General features: G+C 39.5%; 2 protein-coding genes across 2 annotated transcripts in view; both read right to left on the minus strand.

Annotated features, from left to right (window-relative positions):
- Nucleotides 1-1,585: 1,585 nt before the first annotated feature.
- LOC122560727 (acyl carrier protein, mitochondrial-like) lies at nt 1,586-8,821 on the minus strand. Its single transcript, XM_043711708.2, has 5 exons — nt 8,594-8,821; nt 4,664-4,786; nt 3,318-3,405; nt 2,463-2,580; nt 1,586-1,751 (listed from the first exon to the last, which is right to left on the minus strand). Exons 1-4 carry the CDS (start codon nt 8,819-8,821, stop codon nt 2,489-2,491), a joined length of 531 nt encoding a protein of 176 aa, XP_043567643.2. The 3' UTR covers nt 1,586-1,751; nt 2,463-2,488.
- Nucleotides 8,822-15,335: 6,514 nt separating this feature from the next.
- palb2 (partner and localizer of BRCA2) overlaps nt 15,336-24,082 on the minus strand; it is a 35,668-nt gene continuing 26,921 nt past the window's right edge. Inside the window, exons 10-14 of the mRNA XM_043711706.2 lie at nt 22,640-22,798; nt 21,237-21,353; nt 20,643-20,730; nt 18,255-18,412; nt 15,336-17,361 (exon numbers count right to left, since the gene is read on the minus strand). Coding sequence (XP_043567641.2) covers nt 17,130-17,361; nt 18,255-18,412; nt 20,643-20,730; nt 21,237-21,353; nt 22,640-22,798 — 754 coding nt within the window. The 3' untranslated portion in view covers nt 15,336-17,129. The remainder of the gene's footprint in view (nt 17,362-18,254; nt 18,413-20,642; nt 20,731-21,236; nt 21,354-22,639; nt 22,799-24,082) is intronic.

Here is a 24,082-nt window from a genome sequence, read left to right on the forward strand (position 1 = left end):
TAAGGCTGTCACCAAGAAATCCAACAAGGGATTCAGAAGGAACTTTACCTAGAGCTAAAAATCACACACCATAAGGTTATAGTCCAACAGGTTTATCTGGAAGCACTAGCTTTCGGAATGCTGCTCCTTCTTCAGGTGGTGCGGAGTAGAAGATCATAAGACACAGAATTTATAACAAAAGTTTACAGTGTGATGTAACTGAAATTATATATTGAAAAAGACCTGGATTGTTTGTTAAGTCTCTCATCTTTTAAAATGAACGTGTTGGTTTCAGTTCTTTCTTATGTAAATCACACAACTTTTTTAAAAAAGTTACATTCTCAAGTGAATTTTAACAATTGGTGTCACGTTGGTCCGGATAATGCACTGAAAGTGTGAGGTGCCCTTTGCGAGACTGTCAGACTGATTCTAATTTAAAAAACAGATTTACAGAATCTTGCATGGATTACCTAAAGCTGTAAGAATACGGAATTTATTACCATGGAGAATGGTTAAAGCAATCACATTTATGCATTTAAGGGGAAATAAAACAAGCATATGATAGAGAAGGGAATAGAGGATTATGATGATCCATTTAGAGGAGATAAAAACATGAATGGAAACTTGAGCAGAGCACAAATACTGACATGGACTAGTTGGGTTGAATGTCGGTATTACTCATCCTATTTGATTCTATTTTAATTAGATCTATACCAATGCCTCCTTCAATGACTCAGTGCCAATTTTTGTTTGATCAATGTTTATGTGAAGCACTTTGGGACTATTTAAACTACATTAAAAGGTGCTACATAAATACAATGTGTTGCACAGCTCTATCACCTAATTGACAAAATGAATGTAAATAGCCCAATAATTAATATTCACCTTATACCAGGAACATAACAGTACAGCAGTGAAATCAAATTTAAACTCATTTGTCTAAGAAAAATATCAAACAGACTGAAATTAAGCTAGATTTTCAACTTGCCTCTACCAGCTGTTTTGATACAGACCAGCGACATCTAAGGAACAGGAAAAACCAAGTCAATTCAGTTCCTCAAGCCTGTTCTGCCATTCACCTAAATCATGGATGATCAGGATGTTACCTGCTACCAGTGCAACTTTTACCAGTACAAAGCAACAGAAGCAACTTCTTTTCCCTGGAATATGGAAGGCGGAGGGTGATTGGGTGGAAATTTTTACATAACTTTTAAAGGAAATGATTAAGCAGCTAAACAGAAAAATCCATCTTTTAGTGGGTGACAAGAGCCAAACTATTTAGGAAAGAAGTTCAGAAACACTTTTTCATTCAGTGATTAAAATACAGAACTGTCTCCAGCAAAAGATGGCAGATCACACCTCAATTAATAAACATGAATGCTAGCTGAATTAACCATTTTTAAAATCCAAGATCAGACTTTCACCAGCCAAAGCTGGTAAATGGAGGGATGAGTCACACTGTCATTGGATGGTGGAATGGACTCAAAAGTGCTGAGTGGACTCCAGTTCATAACAAGGAACAAAAATATCCATCCACTGAAGCTCATCAGTCTAGAATTCGTGTAGAGGTAGAGTATCAGGTGAATAAACAGCGCGCACACAGATCCAGGTTCAAGAGTAATTTATTAATTCCTGAAATCAAGTGTTCAAGAACTTGAAATATCACTGGCAGAACAAACATAATCAGACAACAAAAACCATAGACCAGCACTTATGCATCAAGAAGTGCTTGTGATCCCTCACACATTGAGTAAGCTCCCAGCAGCAAGTACCTGCAAAGCCAAAAACAGGTTTTAGAATTTAATTTAGTTTTTTAAAAACATTTCCAAAACATTTCTGGAAATCACGGATCAACTATGAAGTCAGTATTTAATAGGGTAAAGTAACCTTCTTTCAATGCTAGGTTTGAACTTTAGGTTATGTTGAATTTAGCTGATCTCTAAAGAGGGGACAGTCCTTTAGACTGCAAAGGTTTGGGGGTTCTGGTTTGGAAAAGGCAATGGGATCCAGTCAAGTCTCTCAAGATGTACTAGTCTCCTTGCTGAGGGAGATAAGGGAAACTTTTTATTTCATCATCAGTGATGAACTGAGAGAAGTGTGTAGGTGATTTATTACTGTCATCCCAACACCTGTCCATACCATAACTAAAGGGCCAATTGTGGTGCCAGTGTGCTGAATGATTCAGAGATCAAGCTCCTTTTTCGTGGTTGGGATGTGTATGTTCCAACCTCTATCCTGAGGACTAATTGAAGCCCCAAGAAATTTCAAAGCACCAATTCCTCCACCACTCAAATATTAATGCAAACAATATTCCTCAGACACATGACTCAACAATATGATTTGGTGCATGAGCTTTATCTGTAGGAGAACAGTCCTAGTCAATCCTCCTTCACCTGTCAGAGAGCATGTACTTGTGACAAAGCACAAGTTAGAAAATGCACACTTTGCTTTCCCTTTTAAGAACTCATTTAACAAACTCTTACCCTCTTTTCGTCTCCAGGAAAAAAAATTATTCATATACATCCTTCTTATCTGCGATATAAGTTACAATCTCATCAGGCGTCATCAACTTTTCTGCATCTACATCTGGAATCTCAAATCCTTCAAAGAGAGAAAATGAAGATCAATGACTCCTAAAGACAAGCAACATGGCTAATGTACATATTAACACTCTTCACGTTCCCACATTGGGCACACAGCAAGCCTTTTAAAGCCTTTCAACAACCTTCCCATACGGAATAACTTATCACCAGATTGAATCACCTCTAATCGAGATCTCACAACTATCCTGCAGTGACGCAACTGTCAAGAACTACTACCCAGTGTTGTTCTCCAAAGATGTATCTGCTGGTAGAATCACTGACAATGTTGTTCTTGTTAAGGGGAAGTGGTTCAGTATACTCTTGCTGGAGATAGTCATTTACTGGCTGGTATTTATGTGGCACAAATGTTACTTAGCACCTGCAAGTTAAGTCTGAATGTTAACCAGATGTTATTGCATGTAGGCTAAAACTATTTCATCAACAAGGATCTGAAAATGGAGCTGAATGCAATGCAATCTTTGGTAGAGTTCTCATATAAGACTAGACAGTCTGAAGCCCATAGGATTGAATAGGCTGAATGTGTCAGGGCTCACAATGGACAATTAGCTACTTGATTTGCAAGAGGACATCAATGACTGTGGAATAGACACCTGCTTACAAATCAAGCATCTTCAGTCAAAGGAGACAGAAGATTCAGTGAATCAAAAGAACAGTTTAATATACAAAGATTCTGAGGTGGTTGGATTAAACAACAAGATATATTGACACATTACAACCAACCACACACACACTTACCAAATTCATCTTCCATGGCCATAATGATTTCTACTTGATCCAAACTATCCAAACCCAAATCCTTCATAAAGTGAGAGGTTGGTAGAAGCTTTAAGAAAGGAAATATTGTAACTATAGGAGGTTTCAGAAATACAAGAGAAAATCCACAAGCAATCAAGACATTAAGCCCAAACAACAAATTTGATCCTTTGAAAACAGTGAACAGATAATCTGATGTTTCCAGTAACCCCTGAGCAAAACTGAGTTTTCCTGCCTCAAAAGTAGCTCAAAAGACAGAGACCACATTTGTTACAACTGTCCCTTTGCTACCTGGTAGATGTGCTGATAAAATTCATTCTTCTCACTGCCTGACCAGACAGTACACACATTAACAGCTGTGTGAACCTTCTGAAATAGCTCAGCAATTTGTTAAGCCTGTAACTCATTCTAAGGGCTGTGTGCAGCAGAAACTCAATGGATCAGCCACATAAACATTTTGGCTTCAAAAGAGCTGGAAGGAAGCTCATTATTCAACAGCAACTAACTCACCTCATAACTATCCTACAACCCCTCCAAAGTCCAAAGTCAGGCCTTTGATAGAATATTTCCCACTTGCCTTGATGAATGTCAATGGGACACGGTTAGATTCTTTCTAGTTTAAAGTGATCGCTGCCGGCTCTTGTGAAGTGAGAATATTATTTTCCAATCCTCAGCTCATGCCTGAATGTTATCCAGAACTTCCTGCATTCTTGGTCTTCAAGGAAACCTGAGGATTTATTAGAATATTCACGAAGAAGCTGAGATTAGCTAAAAGGACTGTCAAACTGACATGATGGTACGCCAGGAAGGTTTTACATATTTATATTTGTAAACGTCGTTGTGTTTTAATGTTAGTAAAACAATGGGTCAGAGCAGTAATAAAAGCTTAGAGGAAATTACCTCCGATTACTCTGGAGGCAAAATACAAATACCAAACTGCAAGAATATTCCCACAGTATTGATATGTTACTCCTCTTTGCCCTGAGATAAGAAAGATGACACCTATAACCAAATTTGAAACGTATCATGTTGCACAAACTGTATACAATGAAACATCTAAAGGTGGCTGTTGACACTGGCCTGATAGTTCAGGGCTACATTGTAATTTTTCGTGGTCCTGCTGCTCGCTTCTGCTTCAGTCTCTGCAACCGGGTCTGCGTCTCATCACCTCACCTGTTTTACATTTTAAGCAGTTTGCTGCTCTTTTTTTAAAAAATGTAAACGAAGAAAGTGTCGGCAATTTCATTTCAAAGAGGTCACATTTTCTCAGAGTGATCTCATTTTTATTTCAGAAATTCAATAAAAGGTCAGTGACATTGTTTCCTTACCTTGTCAGGATTAATTTTATCATACAATTTTAACACGTACAGCACACGTTCCTGGATGCTGCCAAAAGTCAGAGGGGGCAGATCCCCATACTGACGCAACGACTGTAGAAACAGACTACAACTCTGCAAAAGGAGAAGAAAGAAACAGGTTAATTTAAAGTGCAAGTTGCATGGCCTGAAGACTTAATGCTGGCAAACAAAAACACCATTGCTTTGACATACAGTAGTGTTATGCCTCGTTGGGGTAGCTCAATCAAGTCTTGTTAGAGTTGTCATAAAAGTTAAAGATTTAATAGAAACACACAAAATTCCCCAAAGCACTTGATGGTAAACATAGACCAGGTTTCTGAATTTAAGAATCACTGTTTTATTACAAATAGATTCCAACTACAAATAAGCAATTATGAACTAACTTTACTGCTCAGACCTTTAGAATATAGGAATTGGGAAGTCATGTTGAGGCCTCTTCTGGAGGAGTGTGTCTAGTTCTGGTCACGCTGCTGCAGGAGGGATATTATCAAGTTGGAGTGTTCAGAAAATATTTACCAGGATGTTGCCAAGAACAGAATGTTTGAGTTATTGGGAAGAGGCTGCACAGGCTAGGATTTTTTTCCACTGGAGTGTAGGGGCCCGTAGAGGTGACCTTAGAGGTTTTTTAAAATCATGAGATATAGGTAAGATGAATGACATGTGTCTTTCCCTATGGTGGGTGGATTTCAAGACTAGGGGGCATATATTTAAGGTGAGAGAAGAAAGATTTGAAAAAGACATAAGAGGCAACTTTTTCCACACTGAGGATGGTTTGTATCTGGGATGAACTTCCAGAGGAAGTGTCGGACATGAGTACACTTATACCATTTAAAAGGTACTTGATAAGTACAAGAAGAAGAAAGATTTGGAGGGATAAGGGATATGCACAGGCAGGTGGGAATAGTTTAGTTTGTGATTACAGTCGGCATGGTCTGTAGGGTTTGCTTCTGTGCTGTACGACTTAATAACATCTACTAGTTCAAACTCTAACTTCCTTATACAACTTCCCCAACACAATTTACAGATCAAAAAAAAAAGCTGTTATGGGCAGAGGAAAAGTCTGAGAAAACAATTTAGTGGACCCTGACCACAGGATTTTCTGAGATAATCCTTCAGAAATGAATGAATGAATGATGATTTACTGTCACTTGTAGCCTACAATGAACAACACAGTAAAATACAATGCTAAACTTCAATTGTCGCCACAATCTGGCACTATTTTGAATAGTTTAAGAATAAAAAGATATAGCAGAGTCTATCTCCGCTTTGCCACCTGTGGCATGAGTCCTGAGCTAGCTGACATACGACACCTGAGCTGCCACCACTCCACTGCCTTCATTGGACCCACCAATGGCAGCGTTGCCACTCAAGGCACCATCTCTTCGTCGCTGAGCCCACATCGCCAATAGGCCACCAATGCTTGATCTCGTGCTGGACCCACACTTGCCCCGCAACCAGGAGCCCCTGGGTCTGTAGCTGCCATCGCCTTGACAACAGCTGGAGTCCACTGCTCTGGGAATACTACAAACATGGCTCCGCTGCCAGGACAGGCTGCCACCTCACCGAGAGTGCTGCTCCAGCCACCCTCCTCCATAATGTCACCTTCTCCACTGCTGACAGGACGAAGAAGATAAAGAAATATGCCAAAGAGAGGAAGGAAAGAAGGGAGGAAACAGCTGATCTGGAGTGGATGGGCCCAGGAGCCCAGATGCTGTCTACCTTGCTGGCACCGCTAACATGGCCCTTAGATTACCAGGACTGCTGCTCCTCCAGCTTTCTCCTCCATGTAACTTCCCCTTTTTGCAGGAGGAACATGGCAAATGGACACTTATAATGTTACCGATTTATTGGGCGAGAGCCACAGCTTAAGCAATTGATGAGGGATAACAAAAAAAACCCAAATAACTGCAGAAGCTGGAAATCTGAAATTGCAGGAAAAATTTAGCAAACCTGGTAGCTTCTAAGGAGAGAAAGCAGACTGAATATTTCAGGTCCAGTGACCTTTCTTTGGAATTGAATGCATTTGGAAGAAGGTTGGCCTATAAGCTGGTGGGGGACTGGGGTTGGGGGAAGAAGAGTAAACGATAGGTCGAGATCGAGCCCAAATGCAGGGAAAACCAGTTAAGCAGATTGCCCATCTTCCTCCCCACCAACTGCTCCACCCTCTCCACCGACCGATCACAAATCACTTCCCACCTGCACCCACCTATCAGCATCCCACCTACCTTCCATTCCCAGCCCCACATCTCTATGTATCTGTCAGCCCCCTTCCCTCCTCCAAATTCCTGATGAAGAGCTTATGTTCTCCTGTTCCTCGGATGCTGCCTGACCTGCTGTGCCTTTTCCAGTGTCACACTTTTCGACTCAAGACAAAGGAATGGGTAAAGGTCATCCTGAGAGAATCAATAGCCGCTAATGGGAACTATTAGTGGCTGACAATGGATTGTTTGTGGTAGCAGTCCAAGTGATGACACGGTCTAGTTTGACAGGGTTGGGGTAAGAAGATGGGAGAAGGTTTATTTGGAAGTACAATTTTCAGAGCATTGCTCCTTCGTCAGGTAGCTAGTGGGGCAGGATCATTGGACACAGAACTTATAGTAAAAGATCAAAGTGTCATAAAACTGACACAAAGTATTGAACAAATCTAAATTGCTGTTAAGTCTTTAATCACTTAGAATGGGAATGTAGGTTTCGATTCATTAATATGTAAATCCTAGAACTGCTTTCAAGTTACAGCCCTGAGATAACTTAAGGTTTTATTTAAAAAGTGACAGCTCAGACAACGCATTAAAGGTGTGAGGTTCAAGTCTGTTTGAACCCCAACCTTGAGTCAAACTGAGCCTATTTTCAAAGTAGGAATTTATAAAATGTCACATGGACTGATTGTGAGTTTAACCTTAACCTCACACCTTTAATGTGCTGTCTGAGTTGAGATGTCACTTTGTTGTTATAAATCCTTAAGTAATCTCTGGACAGGGACTTGAAAGTAATTCTGGGATTTACAAATTAATCACGCAAAATCTGCATCCCCATTCTAAGTGATTAAAGACTTAACAGCCATCTAGCTTTGTTCAATTATTTGCATCTGTTGTAGGATAATTTGATTTTTTTACTAAAAATTCTGTGTCCTATGATCCTGCCCAACTTGCTACTTGCTGAAGAAACAGTGCTCTGAAAGCTTATACTTCCAAACCGACCTGTTGGACTACAACCTGGTGTTGGGTGATTTTTAACTACACATAATTTAGTTCCCGCTTTCCCCACATCGCAGACTTCACTTCAAAGAGGGTTATGGAACATGTGGGGTAATAGGGCAGAAAACTTAATTTCAGATTAAAAGATGAGAAAGTTCTTCACTCAGAGGATTGTGAAATTTAAAATTACCTACCCCAGAGTCCTGAAAATACTCCTAAGTACTTTCCAGATACAGATGAACGGCATTTTAAAATTAAGCAATTCAACAAATCTGGGGAATCAGCAAGGAAAGTGTAGTCTATGTAGAGGTTCAGTCACGGTTTTAACAGAATAATCGAGCAGGCTTGAGGAGTCGTATGGCCAATTCTGCTCCTACTTTTGTTACTACAAAACGTCCTGAAGTTTTTAATAAATGCATTGATTTTAAATCTTCTTACCCAGTTTGAAGATTTGACCCTGACAATTAAGAATACTGAGGAACCCAAGTGCACTTTCCCCGAAGGCTAAAACTCTAAACTCCACCAATCGATTTGGGAGTTATAGCATTGTATTCCGCACTTTCTATCTGAAATCAAATTTCATCGAATGATGAAGGATTTTTAGCGCAATCTCCTCCGACGCAGCTGGCACTTGGGATTATGCTACACCCGCTGCCTCAGTGTCCTCGGAGTCAGGGTCCGGCCTAATCACCAAACTCCAAATTACCTGAGCCCGGGGCGCCTCGCCAACAGCCCGCCTGCTGCAAACGTGTTGAGAGTAGCTACTGCCGGTTCCAGCGAGAGGCTGGGCCCCGGCGCTCGGGCCTACCCTTGACCTGCTCCAAGGTTGCGGCCACCGTCGGACGCATCGAGAGAGGACACGCAGCGCCATCTTGGAAAGGACTGTGTGTCCAACGTGCACCGTAGCGGCTGTGACAAGGGCAACAACACCCATGCGCGGCCCGGCCTGACCCGCCCCAGAGCTCTACACCTTCCGCCATAGGTGGCGCTGTCCAGGGAGGGTGTGCAGTCTTCACCTATTCCCCTCAGCTGGCTTCCCCGCCCCCCTCACCCACCTTTATGTGCTGCTGCCCTTCCACCCACATCCAGTACTGAAGGCTTATCCCGGATTTTTTGAGTTCTTCAACTATTTATGTTGCCTGACCTGCTGTGTTTTTCCGGCACCACACAATCCAGCAGCTACTATGGAACTTACCTACCTTTGTGGAGATAGTAGTGCAACCCAGGTTACTGCACTGGGGAGGCATGGGTCATGATACTCCAGACTCCAAGGATCCCTATGTCTGAGCCAGAACCTCTGGCTAAGGTTGATCAAAATAGATACTCCAGATTTTAATTTTAACTTAGTTGATTGCTTGTCTTGCTTGCATTTGGGAAGATCTACAGGGTGACACTCTGGTTTATAATGAAAAGCTCTTCTTCAATGATAAAGATGGGTAAGGTAGTAATATAGAAACCCAGCCTAATGTTCTGGGGACAGGGGTTCAAGTTAATACAATCAGGAATTGAAAGCTAGTCTCAGTAACGGTGCCGTGAAACTACCGTTGATTGTAGTTAAAAAAATTATGATTCATGGATGTCCTTTAGACAAGCAAATCTACCATTCTTATCGATTCTGGTCGACATGTGATTCTAGAAGCAAAGCAATGTGGATTACTCTAAAAGTACCCTGAATTTTCTCAGCATCCACTCAGTTGAAGAAGAATTAGGAACAGACAACAAATACTTTGTTCTGACCTCAACATTCCTCTTTGATGAAAAGTTATTAGATATCCTACTTTTTGTTTCTTCCAAGGATTTTATAAACTTTTTGATTTGGAGGTGCTGGCGTTGGACTGGGGTGTACAAAGTTAAAAATCACAACACCAGGTTATAGTCCAACAGGTTTATTTGGAAGCACTAGCTTTCGGAGCGCTGTTCCTTCATCAGGTGGTTGTGATGAAGGAGCAGCGCTCTGAAAGCTAGTGCTTCCAAATAAATCTGTTGGACTATAATCTGGTGCTGTGCGATTTTTAACTTTAAACTTTTTGCTCAACAGCAATCCTGCCATTGGCCACAAGATGGAAGTGGTTTGGAGCATCCAGAGAAGCAGCAGAAAGCATATGCATCCAACACTTTTTTTTAGGGGGTAAAGTGCATCAGGAAGCTACAGTGCACCACATCTTTATAGGGGGCAATATACAACAGGAAACATGTACAACCATCATTTTATAGAGCAGCCTGGGTTAGAAGCTGAATGAGAGGGCCCTTCACCAACTAGGAATTGTCCAGGACTGTCCCATAATTTTCCTTTCTACCTGGCATCCCAGGTCAAGCCTTCTGAGACTCATTTTGGCCTGCGTTCTGTACTTGCAGTAACAGTCTCTGCTCGCATCATCTTGAGAACACCCTTTCCTCCAGTCTATTCCTAAGTCCCATCAATAATCCTCGCATGGTAAAGAGCTTTTCACCCAGAATTGGTCACCTTGTCACCAACTCTTTGACCAATGGTAAGTTACCTTGACTGGAATTACCGAAGTATAGAAAATAATAACTCTTTACTAATTAAAGTCCAAGTTTTCTTATTTATACAATGTATAATATTAATATAGTTTAAGAAGCACTGGTACCACCGCTTGTTAACATAACACCCCCTTGCTTTTATACCAACACTCCATGGAGGAAAAATCAGTTTAAAAAAGTAATACTTGAAAATGAATATATTGGTCATACTGGAGCAATGTTCTACGGTATAGGAGACAAGTTGGGCTAAATGCATCATTTGCAAGATCTACTGTTTTTTTCAAGCATCCCCCCCACCTAATTTCACAATCACATCAGCACAATAAATCCCCCATCAAAAAGTGTTCTTTATTTTATTTAAGAGTTAGTTACCAACCTTGTATTGTTGACCATAAACCACCCATAATAGTAAGAAAGAATGGTAAGAAAGAATACTATAACAGGATTTGATTACAGGGACTACTTTGATATGAAGTACTTTTGAGAAAAGACATGCAGTGAGTGTCATATTCTGAAGGAACAGGTAGCTTTGAAATACAGTTGCCAAAGATCTTGACCAATAAGAATTTTTCTTCCTTATGAATTATATGAATTTGCTGTGGACTAATTGAGAGAACAATCATTATGATTAACAATTGATCATTGTTTTAATTATGTAAAAGTAAGTTTTTCTTTCACAAGGCAAAGTAGATGGTCCTTGGCCTTTGTAGTCTGAGGCAAAGTTGAATAGACAACTAGAGTTCAACCTGCTTGATTTAATTAAACTATTCAAAGTTCAAAGTGTTTTCACAGTATTCTATTGCCTACATTCTTCCTTCAAGCAACACCATAAAAAAACTAGAGAAATTTTCAACCATTACTTTGCTCTCACAAAAAATAAATTACCGCAGTCATGGGTTGTGCCACTGGCTGGGACAGCATTTATTGCCCATTCCTTTTGAGAAGTGTGGTGGAGAGTTGCCTTCTTGAACCACAACAGTCCAGTTGGTTTAGGTCGATGCACAATACCTTCATGGAGGGAATTGCAGGATTTTGATCCTTCGAATATTGAAGAAACAACAATATATTTCTAAGTTAGGACAGTGAGTGGTTTGGAATGTAACTGCTGGGTGTTGGTGTTCCCATGCATTTTTCCCTTGTCCTTCTATATGATTGTGGTCATGAGTTCAAACAGTACAACTTAAGGATCCTTGGTGAATTTTTGCGATGTATCTTGTAGACACTACATCCTACTGCAACTAAATCATCAGTGGTGGAGGGAATGAATGGTGTGTACGTGGTACCAATTAGTGAGCTGTGTTTTCCTAGATGCTATCAAATTTCTTGAGTGTTGTTGGAGCGCATCTAGGCAGTTGGGAGTTTACCATTACACTCTTGACTTGTGCCTTGTAGATGGTGGTCACAAAATTCTATATTGGGGAATCAGGAGGTAAGTTATATGCTGCAGGATTCCTAGCTTCTAATACGGTCTTGTAGCCATTTATTTATATGGCTAGTCCAATTCAGTTTCTGATCAATGGTAACCTTAGGATGCTGGTCATGAGGAATTCAGTAATGATGATGCATTGAATGTTAAGGGGCAATGGTTAGATTATTTTTTGTTGGAAATGGCCAGTCCCTGGCATTTATGTGGCATGAATGTTGTCACTTGTCAGTCAAAACCTTGATATTGTCTAGGTCTTGCTTCATTTAGACAATGTCTATTTCAGTATTTGAAGAACCAAAAATCATGCTGAACATTGTGCTATTAGCCCAATATCACCATTTTTGACTTTGAGATGGAGGGAAGGTCATTGATGAAGTAGCTAAAGACAACTGAGCCACTGACACTACCCTGATGGACTCCTGCAGAGATATCATGGAGTGAAACGACTAACCTCCAATAACTCCAACCATCTTTCATTGTGCCAGGTTTGATTCCAACCAGAGGGGACTCACCCAACCACCTCCACCACTCCTGATTCTGTGACTCCCATTTTGCTAGAACTCCGAGATGCCCTACTTGGTAAAATGTGGCCTTGGGTAATCACTGTCACTTCATCTCTTGAATTCAGCTGTTTTGTCCAAGGTAAGAATGAGGTCAGGAGCTGAGTGGCTCGGAGTGTCAGTTAGCAAATTATTGTTAAGCAAGGGCTGTTTGATAGCACTATTGATAACACCTTCCATCATCTTATTAATGATCAAGAGCAGACCAATGGGACAGTAGTTATCCAGGTTGGATTTTTGTGTATGGACATACCTGGGTAAAATTCCACATTGTCAGGTAGATGAAACAGCTTGGTTAGGAGTGTGCTAAGTTCAGGATTGTATCTGCAATACTTTGCAAAAATGCTGTTAGCCTTTGCAGTATTTAGTATCTCCAGCCATTTCTTAATATCATTTGCAGAAGATAGGCATCTTTGACGATGGAGACCTCTGGAAGAGGCCAACATGGATCATCCACTTGGCACATGCTGAAGATTATGGCAAAATGCTTCAGCCTTTTTTGTTGCACTGATGTTCTGAGCTCCCCTGCTTTTGAGAATGAAGGTGTTGTGGAGCTTCCTCTTCCAGTTAGTTAATTGCCTGTTACCATTCACAACTGGGTGTGGCAGAACTGTAGTAATGATTAATGAGCTGATGTGGGGGGAGCATGTGGGATTGTGTGGTTCATGGTAATTAGCAGATTTCCCCTTGTCTGTGTCTGACCTGATACCACGTGGCTTCATTGATTCCGGGTCAACACTGATTACTACAACTGCTCCCTCCTGGCTGTGTAGCGCTCTTGTGGTTCTGTTCGCTGAGCTGGGAATTTGTGTTACAGACGTTTCGTCCCGTCTAGGTGACATCCTCAGTACTTGGGAGCCTCCTGTGAAGCGCTTCTGTGATCTTTCCTCCAGCATTTGTAGTGGTTTGAATCTGCCGCTTCCGGTTGTCAGTTCCAGCTGTCCGCTGCAGTGGTCGGTATATTGGATCCAGGTCAATGTGCTTATTGATTGAATCTGTGGATGTGTGCCATGCCTCTAGGAATTCCCTGGCTGTTCTGATTGGCTTGTCCTATAATAGTAGTGTTGTCCCAGTCGAATTCATGTTGCTTGTCATCTGCGTGTGTGGCTACGAAGGATAGCTGGTTGTGTCGTTTTGTGGCTATTTGGTGTTCATGGATATGGATCGTTAGCTGTCTTCCTGTTTGTCCTATGTAGTGTTTTGTGCAGCCCTTGCATGGGATTTTGTACACTACGTTGGTTTTGCTCATGCTGGGTATTGGGTCCTTCGTTCTGGTGAGTTGTTGTCTGAGAGTGGCTGTTGGTTTGTGTGCTGTTATGAGTCCTAGTGGTCGCAGTAGTCTGGCTGTCAGTTCGGAAATGCTCTTGATGTATGGTAGTGTGGCAAGTCCTTTGGGTTGCGGCATGTCCTCATTCCGTTGTCTTTCCCTTAGGTATCTGTTGATGAAATTGCGCGGGTATCCATTTTTGGCGAATACATTGTATAGGTGTTCGTCTTCCTCTTTTTGCAGTTCTGGTGTACTGCAGTGTGTTGTGGCCCTTTTGAAGTGTCTTGATGCAATTTCTTTTGTGTTGGGGTGGTTGCTTTCGTAGTTTAGGACTTGGTCTGTGTATGTGGCTTTCCTGTATACCTTTGTGGTGAATTCTCCGTTCGGTGTTCTCTGTACCATCACGTCTAGGAAAGGGAGCTGGTTGTCCTTTTCTTCCTCTCTAGTGAATCGGATTCCTGTGAGTGTGGCGTTGATGATCCGGTGTGAGTTCTCTATTTCTGTGTTTTTAATGATTACACAATGTAGCACTGTGCTGCCACCTCTGCTGGTTTTGAGCTGTTGATGGCATAGACTTGTGATGGTTGTCTGGGACATTGTGTGTAGAGTATGATTCCATGAGTATGACTATGTCAGGCTGCTGCCTGATTAGCCTGTGAGACAGCCCCACTGACACTCCAAAATCTCCCTTTACCAACATCTGGGAGAGCTGTGTTTGCTGTTGTCTTTCCTGCTTTAATCAATGTCTTGCTGCATCTAGTTTCATTCCTTTTTAAATTTCTAGTGGTTGGTACAAGTGAATGCATCACTAGAGTGGAGTCCACCACATCACTGAATATATAGCCACATGTAGGTCAGACCTGGCAAAGATAGGTCTGTGAATTATTAGTCCCTTGAAATTACCATTAATTCCTTTTGATTTGGGGAGGCCTAATGAAAAGCACTTAAGACATTTTGATATCATAAGATGTGATCCACCTACAAATATAAATCATACTTCATATCCGTATCCTACCTATTTTACATATCACAAAAAAGTTCTAATAACCTAGCATTGGGCTTATTCCTTCAAGATCTCTACATTCCGCTAATTGTGGGCTATATTGCCTCCCAAATTTTAATCATTCCACTGGTGGCTAAACCTTCTGTTGTTGAAGCACTAAGATCTGGAATTCCGCTTTATGAACAACCCTGCCTCTTTTCTACAATAAAACAGTCTTTAAAGCTTTCCTCACCAGCTTTAATATTTAATGTTGGTCAATGTCAAATTTTGTGAAATTGCATGGTACCATTTGGCAATGGTATTAAATAAATGTTCTTGTTCCAATTCTAAACTTTAAAAAAATGTTATTTCCTATTCTTCAGTACAGACAAAACATTCAAACAAGCTATGCTGCAAGTTTTGAAGAGGTAGGCAAGTGTAATTTGTAGCAAGTCATCCCTTTGCCCAAGTCCTCATTATAGTTATCTCTTAAATACCAACAAATCACTGTTCCCAAAGAAAAAATCTTCAACATAAGTCACATTTGTGCCTCACAAATATATCATTGTAAGCACAAACTCATAATATTTTGAAAACACCAACAGACTTATTTTATCCTGCATCACGATACAATGTATAATGGTTATCAGGTATGGAAGCATATCATACAGGAGTGAAGGAAATCAGAGAATGATCTCATATGTATTCAGGTAATCTTAGTTACACAATGAACTTGATTTTAATATTTTTTAAAAAGCATTTTCAAAACATAAGGACTGAAGATGAATACAAAGCATTTGTTTTAGGTAGTCATAGACTCTATATTTCTAGAATTTAAGTTTCTAGTGTTTACAATTTACTTTTTGTTTCAAAGAAGAGGGTTGCAATATGTACAATATCATTAGCTTTAATTATAAAGAATAATAAAGAGGAATTATAAGTAGTGCTTTTACATTTTTCATTTTGTCATTCTCTCGATGCTGGGTCTCACTTCCAATCAAAAACTTATAATATATCAAATCTTGGATCTTTTATTTCTGCATAATAAAGTATTTAGGTTCTTGGTTTCAAACCTCATGCAAAAGTCAACATTCCTTCTGTAGAGCCCTCAAGTATTGGCACAGATTTCTGAGCTCAGGTTTCTGCAGTGGACTTGAATCTACAACTAACTTAGCTCTGACTGTTACAACCAGCAGCGGGGAATGGCCCCAGATTCTTCTTTTATCATTCTTCCAACAGCCACTGCCTGAGCAAAAGCTGGTACCTCTCCATCCACCCTCTTAAAGTATTAATTCAGGGGACTGCAAATGGAATTGTCCAATCATACATCACTACAGATGTTATGACAATTGTCAATAAATGCAAACTGCTTGAAAATACCAAACTATCCACAACATATTTCCAACTTGTTTGAATTGTCAGTCTTGTCAACAATATTCTTCATATCTAGTTTTTTAGGCTGGTGTGTCTTCAATCACTGCAGGTAAGTACTTGCTTATATTCTCGCATGCAATATTTCTATCTGTTCTTATATTCATATTGATTGTTCTGTGGACAGTTCATATTTGATCAGGTGAGCTAGAGTTCTTGATGCCTTGACAAATGCTGCTCTACTAGTAAATTGTGACTGGTGATAATTAACTTTCTAATACTGATAGGAAGCAAGGATGTTTTCTAGCCACTCTACTCACTATTTCTTGGGACAATATTAAATGATGTCCCTTGCAATGATACTGCCAATATAAAACTTTGCCCAGATCAACAATACCTGTTCAGACAGCTGCACAATTGAAGGAGGCTGGCCACGTGAATGAAGACAGCTTGTGAGCTGGAACACAGAATTGATTGGTCATCTATCTTTCATTATTAGTAAACAGCTGTGATGATACTGCTGTTCTTACTCACATTTTTACACTCAAATGATCAAAACAAAATATATGGCGATATCCTCTTACTCATTTCAAGCTGTAAATCCCAAATTAACTACAATGGTTTTTAACACATTAAGATAATGCAGATGTTTCCATCTGATATTTTCAGGACTGAACTCTGTCAACAAAGAAAAACCATTTGTGAAACTGAGTAAGAATGACCCCTTCAATGTAAAATTATGACACAGGAAGTTCACAATACTTATCTCAAATTACCCAGACAGTCCATTTGGAAAGAAAACTGGTGTCTATTACTCACCTAAAGGGGATTTTCTATATCGTACACTAAGTATCCTCCGAACATTTTGCTGAAATTGGCCAGTCCTGATTTCAAACCTGGCTTTCCCTGACAGCAATAACAGACACTATACAACAGTTCAATACATCAATCTAAATTGTAATACAACTTTACATAGTACACAGCAAACAAAAGTAGTCTTCTTCCCACTGCAATGTTTTGTCCTAAAAATTTATTATTTGGTGCTTTCATTCAACTGATTAGGTAAAAGATTTCAAATAAATAAATAGGTGCAGAAGCCGCATTTCTTGCGTCAGTCTTGATGCAGTAATACCATCATACTTCATCCATTCCAGTTCCCACATATTTATAGATATATACAGTTTGGTCATTCTTTCTGGCCAGGAGGCAGGAATTGGCTTCTACCCAGTGGAAAAGTGACCAGTATGCATTGGGGCCATGGTGTAGAATGGTCACGATGTGGCCAGAAAGTACATCCCAAAGAATCAGGGTTCCAGGGGTTACAATTGCTGCGATGGACTGGTCTTTCACACCTCCGACAAGGTACCTGTTCCAGAAATAAATACATTTAAAAGGAAAAAAAACATGAGAGAAAAATAGCTATTTTATCACTGCTACCGTTAGTGAGCTAAGTAAATAAAACATTGCAGCATATTTTGGAAGAGTCATTTTAAACTAACATACCCAGCAGGGGATCAAATGGATTGGATCAGGAACTTGCTTTACACCTGTGCCCAATTTTAATTTCCTTCAAATTCAAAGGAGTGTAAAGTTAAGTTGACTGCAAAATCAGGAAGGTCAATTAGATTCTTCCAATGGATGGTCATTACAGCGATCTCTTGTACTGCTTCATTCCAAATGCAATACAGTGGGATTTCAGTCAGCAACTGAAGTCTCATTTGTTTCTGTCATCTATTTTAGAGCTTTGTATTGCTGGATAGATAAAGATCTCATTCGTTTATCCAGTAATTCTGCTGCTTCAGATAGTAGAATTGGGGATTGTGCTTAATGATACCTTAAAAAAGTCACAAAGAATGTGATTATAAAATGGAAGCCCACGATGATGGTTGATATGACACAGAACCAGATTCTCACTTTACTTAATTCTGGATCCATAGATCTCATATAGATAGCCTAACTGTACAACTCAGATTCACAGAATTGACAAGAGTTAGTTTTCTTGGAAGGCTTACTTGTTTAATTGTGCACCAAATTGAGGAGGACAGCACTTAAACAGAAACCTTTTCAGAACAGCTGGATTAGCATATGTTTACGATGAAAGCATTCTAATGAAATCCCCCCTGTTGCGACCTGCTAGTTTAACAAACAGGGGAATGAACCAGAGAACTTTGAGTCTGTCGAGGCCCATAACACTGAGGACTGAGTGGGACTTTCCCAAAGCAGGACATTGATTTATATGCAATATAGAATGCATCTTACCTTCCGTGGCATTCCAGTGGAAGCATATAGGACATGACAGGTCTACTTTTACCATTCATAGGATTGACACCAACCATTCTTAAAGCACAGACTCTATTTCCACCAGATCCATCACAATTTCCAACATACCGATGACTGAAGAGTACAAACAATATGCCCTAAAACACAAAATTAATTATTAAATATTTTAATTTGAAAAGGACTATCAATTTTTACTTTGATGGAGGTGGATGGAGGTGCCAGTGTTGGACTGGAGTGGACAAAGTTAAAAATCACCCAGGTTATAGTCCAACAGGTTTATTTGGAAGTACAAGCTTTCGGAGTGCTGCTCCTTCGTCTGGGACTGGATCATACGACACAGAGTGTATAGTAAAAGATCAAAGTATCATACAGCTGTGTGATGTATTGAACAAATCTAGATTGCAATTATGTCTTTAATCACTTAGAATGAGTTGCAGGTTTCAATTCATTACTTTGTAAATCCCAGAAGTCACATTCATGAAATAACTTAAGGTTTAAAAAAGGTGACATCTCAGCTCAAGACAATGCATTAAAGGTGTGGGGTTAGTCTGTCTATATTCCAACCTTGAGTCAGACTGGTTCTATTTCCAAAGTAGGTATTTATAAAATGTCACATGGACTGACTGTCTACAGATTGTGTGCTTTTTGAACAAAATAGAATGTATCTGCAAATAAAAATAGCAAATACAAATTCATCCCAAAGATGTGTGTGTGCATGCGTGTACCTGTGAGATAGTGTGTGTGTGTGTGTGTGGGTGGAGAGGGGGGTAAGTGTTTGTGTGTGCGTGAGATGGAGTATATGCCTGTGAGAGGGTGTGTGCGTGAATGTTGAGTGTGGCAGTGTGTATCTGAGAGATAGCATGTGTATGAGAGAGGGTCTGCGTGAGTGTGATCGTGTGTAAGAGTGTATATGTATGGTGTAGTGGAGTCACCTGTCTTGTGACATGAACCCAAGAACCCAGTTGAGGCCTTCCTCATGGGTACCGGACTTGGCTATCAGCCTCTGCTTGGCGACTCTGCTTTGTTGCACATCCCAAAGTCTGCCTTGGAGGTCAGTCACCTGAAGATCCAAAGCCGAATGTCCTTGACCGCTGAAGTGTTCCCTGACTGGGAGGGAACACCCTGTTTGGCGATTGTTGTACGGTGTCCATTCATCCATTGTAAATTTTTATTTTGCAAGTTTTTACTGCTGCTTTGGAAGCTGCAATCATAATTCTGTTCAATTGCAGTTACAGCCCCTGCTTAATTGTAGGTAAATCACTGCTCTGTAGATTACATTCTGTATTTTCTGCATTCTGCCATTTTCCAGTAAGACTCAAAGCAGTAGCCTTTATTATTTAATTTGGACAGAAATGCAGCTGCAAAGATAAACAGACTACAGATTCTAAAAATATATCCATAAAAGTCAGCATTTGTACAGTACGGAAAATACATTTCAGCTATCAACCCTGTTCAAACCTCACATTTGTTAGAGGATTGATATGCAAAAATTAACTTGCCTTTTAAACTCTCACTGATGCATTGGGTCCTGTTGTGAATTTTGAGTAATTGCTGTAAGTTATTTAATCAAATGGTTGGCCAGTCAACTGGTCCAGACCTTGTAAAGTTCTCATTTACCAACATTGCAAAGAGAGTGTAAATAAATAATTGTTATTCATCCAAGGTTATGAAGACTGCACCATAGGTGTACGGCCATATGCAGTTTATTCAAAGCAAACAGCCCACTTTTGCTGTATTTATTTATTTATCCATTTTCTCATGGGATGTGGGTTTTGTTGGCTGTGCCAGTATTTTTGCATAAAGGGCAGATTAAGTCAACAGGAATTGTTCTGAAGCCACATGTAGGTCAGACAGGTAAGGATGCCTTTAAGGATATTAATGCATAAGATGGGCGCAAAATAAACCACTCAGCTCCTTGGGCCTAATCTGCCATTCAATAAGATTATAGTTGATTTGATTACTCCATATTCCCAGCTATCCCTATAATCTTAGACCCTTTTGTTTATCAAAAAGCTATTGGTCTGTAGCTTAAAAATATTCAAACATTCTGCTTCTACTATCTTTTGGGGAAGAGAGTGACAAAGATTTTCTTATTTTGAAATAATTATTCTCATCTCTAGAATCTCCCACAGGAGGAAACATCCTCTTCACATGCACTCTGTCAAGAACCTCAGGGTTTTATATTTCAATCCAGTCACCACTTACACTTCTAAACTCCAGCAGACAATAGCTTGCCTGTGAAAGCTTTCCTTATAAGGCAATTCAATCATTTCTGTTATTAGTGTAGCGAACATTTTCTGAACTGCACAAATTAGTAGCTTGGGACCACTTTTTGCAGTAATAAAGATAAAAAATATTGCTCCTTACAGACTCTGAATAGGCCTTCTGGCAGACAGTGCCCGGGTAGCTTTCACTTAAATGGATTTTCTTCAGAAGATGTCCAGTCTTTAAGTTCCTAAGAGAGATAAATAAAAGTTAATCTGAACAGAGTTTCCCTCCTGACCAACAGTCTCTGAATAGTTTCATGTCGGAATCATTAGAACAATGAGGCAAAGCAGAGAGAAAGTAAGGAGAGGAGTTCAGCAGGAGGGGCTGTGGCAAGGCTTAGATTCAAACACTTTCAGTAGTTTAAAGAATGCTTTTGTGTGGATAATTACCACTTCTGTCAGAAATATCTAAGTAGCTTCGAAAACATTTTATTCATTTTAAGTATATTGGTATATTACATGTAGCAAATTTTATTTGCACAGCAAGATCCTTTAACAACAGTGGATTAAGAACCATTTTTTAAATATTTTATTACTTCAAGATTTTTTATTAATAATTTCAGCCTCTTTGTTCAAATTAGTCACAGGAAACAGTCAGACTGGACATGGCTAAAAATGGATAAATGAATGAATTAATTCACAAATGACTTGTACATCTACTCTCTAATCCAGTTAAATGGAAGCATGTACTTACCAAATGACAATATTGCTCATTATTGTCGATCCAATCAAAGCTTCTGCCTCCCCTTTGACTTCACTGAAAGCTAGTATCATCTCATTGGGTGGAACCAATTGCATACATCGTTCACGCCTAACCACAAAAATTCAGGCAAAAAAAAATCACAAAACTGCTATTATCTCAAGTGACATTTTTTTCTCCTCCCCTTACATTATCTCTTTGCTCCATAAAGACAATATTCAGCAGCTCGGGCTCTCTTCATGGGCTTTAACCAATATTGGGTTTGGAAAAGGAGTTACGATGTAATTAATCAAGGGAACTGTGGTCTCCTGGATCTTGCTTGATTGTATTACTTACGTCTATATTATCAGACTGGAATCACTTGTCTTTGAACAAGTATTAAGTTTTGTGACAACATTCTACTATGGAGTATAAGAAATGCATAGTTAAAGTTCATTTTATCACAGTTGGTAAGGTCTAAAAAATATTATAACTAGACTGGAATAAAATTTACAACTTTTCCAGTCACATCTCCAGCTAATTGCTGACAAGCTAAACTACATTGTAAAGGGTTGAAAACATTTCTATGTAGAAATTCAAATCTAGATTTTTTGCTTACTACAATTTTCACAATTGCCTTGCTATGAAATTATACTTTTGTCACAAAAAGAGAAAGATTTGTTTTTGTATCCATCCTATTTCGCTTTACTATGCTGGAATTATTTTGTATTTGGAGGATTTGGAGTAATACTTCTCATTTCAGTCAAGGAAACAAAAATCTGGGACTGAATAAATAATTGAGATCTTTTGCTCAGAGAAATAATTTGGTGTCACAGATTTTAAAAAAATATATTGGCAGTAATTCTATCAACCCGGGTTTTACCATCCTGGAGTCTTTTACATATTACTGCATAAAATCTAACAGGTTTAGTTTTATAATGTTTTTCAGCAGCTTATCCTTTAAAAATAAATTTCAAAATTTCACAATGGTTTTCTTCACATCTCAATTATCTTCGCTTATTTAAAGGTTTGACTTTGAAGCACATTCGAGGTAGATGCTCACTTTGTCCACGAAGGGTTTTATTGAATCTGTTGAATCATATTCCCCAAAAAACAAACTGATCAACTTTACAGGGACCAGAACTAGTAGGTGTCAATTCTTGCTATTACTTGGTGTTGTAATGAAATGTTATTTACTATCTGCCTTTAGCATTGACCTGAGTGCGAAGTCAAAAAAGTTGAAGGAAAATAATGAGTAAAGATTCAGTCTGGGGTATGCATATAGCTGGGGCTTTAATTAATAATAGGACTCCTATTTATCCCCACAAAATAAACATTTAAATTATGGCGTACCTCTTTTAGCTCAAGGCAAAGCAAACCAACAAGTAACACAGAGAAAAAACACTAATGAATCTGACCTTCCTTCTTTGGATAGGATGTTCAATTCTATGTACTGACTTTGAAGTGTGCCACAAGAGCAGACCAGCCTCCTTCCAGGCAACCCAAGCAACGCATTTATATCTCCTGTCTGCAGCAGGGTGTGTTCCGAGCAGTTTCTCTCCACAGAGTGCAATACTCTTAAAAAAGGCCAATAGAAAAAAATTAATCAGCTGGGTTGCATTTCCAATTGGCCTATGATGAGAATTGTTGTAATATTCTGGGTAAAATTTTTTTGTTGATATATACACAAAAAGCATTTGATGAAATGTGGAAGGTGATCTGTGCTGGGAATAGAATAGTTCAACACTTTTCAAAACAATATTAAAAACAAATCTGGTGCAATTCATTTTACGTACAAGGCAAAGCACCCCATACATTAAAAGTAACCAATGGCAGGTACAAGCACAGATTAGATACACAATAAAACTTTTTAGTGCTTGAAGCACAGTATTTTAAGCAAAAGCAAAGTAATTTTCTATTCAAAAGAAGTTTTTAATACACTAATAAAATTCATCACAATGGAAGGGATGTGGGTGTCACCAGCAAGGCCTGCATTTGATGGTTGCCCCTGACTGCACTTCAACTGAGTATCTTGCTTGGACATTTCAGAAGGCATTTCAGAGTCAACACATTTCTGTGGGTTTGACTCATCTTTAGGCTAGATGACAGATTTCCTTCCCTAAAGGACATGAGTGAAACAGATAGACTTTTTATATAACAATGGTTTCATTGTTGTCATTAGGTCTTAAAGAGAATTGTAAGGGATAGGATTTATGAACATCTGGATAGGAATAATGTGATCAAGGATAGTCAGCATGGTTTTGTGAAGGGCAGGTCATGCCTCACAAACCTTATTGAATTCTTTGAGAAGATGACTAAGGAGGTAGACGAGGGTAAAGCGGTAGATGTGGTGTATATGGATTTTAGTAAGGCATTTGATAAGGTTCCCCATGGTAGGCTACTGCAAAAAATACGGAGGTATGGCATTGAGGGTGAGTTGGAGGTTTGGATTAGGAATTGGCTGGCTGGAAGAAGACAGAGGGTAGTAGTTGATGGTAAAGGTTCATCTTGGAGTTACTAGTGGTGTTCCGCAAGGATCTGTTCTGGGACCATTGCTGTTTGTCATTTTCATAAATGACCTGGAGGAGGGGCTAGAAAGTTGGGTGAGCAAGTTTGCGGATGATACGAAAGTCGGTGGAGTTGTTGACAGTAAGGAAGGATGTGTCAGGTTACAGCGGGATATAGATAAGTTGCAGAGCTGGGCAGAAAGGTGGCAAATGGAGTTCAATGTAGGTAAGTGTGAGGTGATTCACTTTGGTAAGAGTAACAAAAAGATGGGGTACTGGGCTAATGGTCGGATACTTGGTAGTGTGGATGAGCAGAGGGATCTTGATGTCCATGTACACAGATCTCTGAAAGTT

Source organism: Chiloscyllium plagiosum, unplaced genomic scaffold (assembly GCF_037043375.1).
Source record: "Chiloscyllium plagiosum isolate Xiang-an unplaced genomic scaffold, Cpla_swu_hap1 HiC_scaffold_20, whole genome shotgun sequence".
Classification (NCBI taxonomy): domain Eukaryota; kingdom Metazoa; phylum Chordata; class Chondrichthyes; order Orectolobiformes; family Hemiscylliidae; genus Chiloscyllium; species Chiloscyllium plagiosum.